General features: G+C 48.3%; 1 protein-coding gene across 1 annotated transcript; it reads right to left on the bottom strand.

Annotated features, from left to right (window-relative positions):
* Positions 1-405: 405 nt before the first annotated feature.
* Positions 406-1,867, bottom strand: LOC118408441 (tripartite motif-containing protein 2-like). The gene is made up of 3 exons (XM_035809258.1): positions 1,666-1,867; positions 1,030-1,388; positions 406-681 (listed from the first exon to the last, which is right to left on the bottom strand). Exons 1-3 carry the CDS (start codon positions 1,865-1,867, stop codon positions 406-408), a joined length of 837 nt encoding a protein of 278 aa, XP_035665151.1.
* Positions 1,868-2,414: the final 547 nt, after the last annotated feature.

Consider the following 2,414-nt stretch of genomic DNA (forward strand, 5'->3'; position numbering starts at 1 on the left):
AAATTCGGCTGATTATGTATTCATTGACACATTATCTATTTGAAAACACCACCCCCTTTTGGAGTGGAATGCCCCTTTAATATGTAATGTTGAAAGAGGGAGTTTCTACGCGGCAATGTGGAAGCACTCTCCCGTCATCAGAGAACTTGGAATTTGAGAATCAGCGCTCCCCCTCCCCTAAATTTAGAGTCAGTGGTGCTAGATGCCTGTGCCTGTGAATGAGGATAACCCTTGCACCAATTGGTACATACTTCTTTCTCTGCAAAGAGGAAACGTATGGAAGCTAAACACACTTCACTACCAGTGGACTGGCCCCCTGATGTAGTTACCTATACATGTGTGACCACAGGGCTTAAAAACGGAGATGGGTGCCGGGCCTACGCATCACAATGTGATGCATGGCAACTACTTGCTATGAAACGCTATCCGGTAAGGAAAGATCGTCACAATGTTGTCATACGCGTTGGTCACCACCAGATCTCCGGTCGGCCCCACGGCGATGGCCCAGGGGTTGGTGACGTTAGCGGCGGTGCGTACAAACTCCCCGGCGCCTGTGAACACCTCCACCCGCCCGCGGGCCATGTCCCCCACGATGATGTGCCCGCGGGAGGCCGTACACACGCCCAGGGGTTTGCCGTTCGTGGGGAAGGTCAGGATGCGATGTCCGGCCTGATTGTATATCTGGGTGGGTGGATGAATGAATGAATGAATGACTGAATGGAGGAAGGAATTAATGAACAAATGAAGGAATAAAAGGAAGAAGGAATGAAGAGAGGAATGAATGGAGGAATGAATGAATGAATGAAGGAATGAATGATGAATGAAGAAAGGAATGAATGAAGGAATGAATGATGAATGAAGAAAGGAATGAATGAATGAATGCAAAAATGAGAGAATAGATGGATGAATGAATGAATGAATGAATGAATGAATGAATGAATAAATGAATGAATGAATCACTGAATCAATGAATCAATGAATTGATGATCAATGAAAACAGAACTAGACAAAATAAACCATGAAACAAACCTTCACGCTGGTTGAGATGTCCGTCATGATGACATTCCCCTGCAGGTCTGTAGTGATGTAGGATATGCCTGAATCCCCCGTTTTGAAGCTCCTGTCAAAGGAGCCGTCCGGCTGAAACATCAGAACCTCACTCGCAGCCCCGACAATTATCCTACCGCTTCGCGCGTCCACGGCGATCTTCGGGTACCACGCGGCCCGTTCCACGGCAAACATGGCAACTGGCAGGCCGTCCCGGTACCGTACAACAGACACGCCGCTGGAAGGGAAGCTCACCACCCCCACCGCCCACACGTGCCCTTGTTGGTCAATGTCCACATCGGTAGGGTACATCAACTGGTCCTCTGTGCCCGACACTGCAGCTGGGAAAATTAAGGTAAATCTATGGTCTTTGGGCCACACAACTGTGCACTCACTGCATCTCTCTCTTTCTCTCTTTCTCTCTTTCTCTCTCTCTGTGTCTCTGTCTCTCTCTGTCTCTCTGTCTCTCTCTCTCTCTCTCTCTCTGTTTCTCTCTTTCTGTGTCTATGTCTCTCTCTGTCTCTTTCTGTCTCTCTCTGTCTCTCTCATGATGGGTCCCTTCAGTAGTAGGCAACAATGACAGTGGAGATGATAGTTCTATGGCTAAACTCTACTCACCAGTGCCTGGCAGTGCAGCTGGGAACAGGCGAAGGAAGGTACCCTCCATGCTGAACACCTGCACACGTCTGTTGTGCACGTCAGCCACAACTATCTCGTTATCAGCTGACACGGCCACGCCGCTAGGGTCGCTGAAGTTTCCGGGCGACGCTCCATCCCCGCCGAACACGATTCGCTCAGGGGCGACGTTTTCTGGAGACATGCAGGTAATACCACGGTTACAATTGGATGGAAAAAGAGGCCCTGCTGGGTAGTTTATGGGCTGTTTTTTTCTTCTAACTTTTGTGCCTCACCCCTACGTGGCACCGCAGGACACCATGCTGCTACCTGCCTATATTTGGGAATGGCCGGGCGCCGAATTTTAAATCAAATCGGTACTCTGCAATTGTAATAGATGCTGTGCCTTAAAAACACAGAGAGGTACCCCGGTATCCGTCAGTGCACAGGGACAAATTTGTGGCCTCTGGGTCCCGTTGGGACTACACCCCCGATGCACAGCGCAGTTGTGACCGTAACATGATATGAGACGCAAGCTAACAATTACTCAAAAAAATGGATAAAATTTGGAACCAGTTAGACATACAGAATCCACAGTCTTTTGTCAGTGACTTAAAAAGAAAACCTTGGCCAAAGACAGTTGATGCTGTCTGGAACCTCCAAATTTTGTACAGTTGCTAATGTGTAGAAGAATGCATAAAGAACTGTTCCACATACCTTGTGGGTTGTTGGATGTCGATGATGATATGGTA

The sequence above is a fragment of the Branchiostoma floridae genome, unplaced genomic scaffold (genome assembly GCF_000003815.2).
Source record: "Branchiostoma floridae strain S238N-H82 unplaced genomic scaffold, Bfl_VNyyK Sc7u5tJ_1585, whole genome shotgun sequence".
NCBI lineage: Eukaryota > Metazoa > Chordata > Leptocardii > Amphioxiformes > Branchiostomatidae > Branchiostoma > Branchiostoma floridae.

Excerpts from the sequence above, each read along its gene's own strand:
- LOC118408441 (XM_035809258.1), bottom strand. The coding sequence starts at position 1,867 with ATGTCTCCAGAAAACGTCGCCCCTGAGCGAATCGTGTTCGGCGGGGAT. Across the intron at positions 1,389-1,665 it reads AGCTGCACTGCCAGGCACTG|CTGCAGTGTCGGGCACAGAG; the intron begins GTGAGTAGAGTT and ends TAATTTTCCCAG. Across the intron at positions 682-1,029 it reads ACATCTCAACCAGCGTGAAG|ATATACAATCAGGCCGGACA; the intron begins GTTTGTTTCATG and ends CCACCCACCCAG.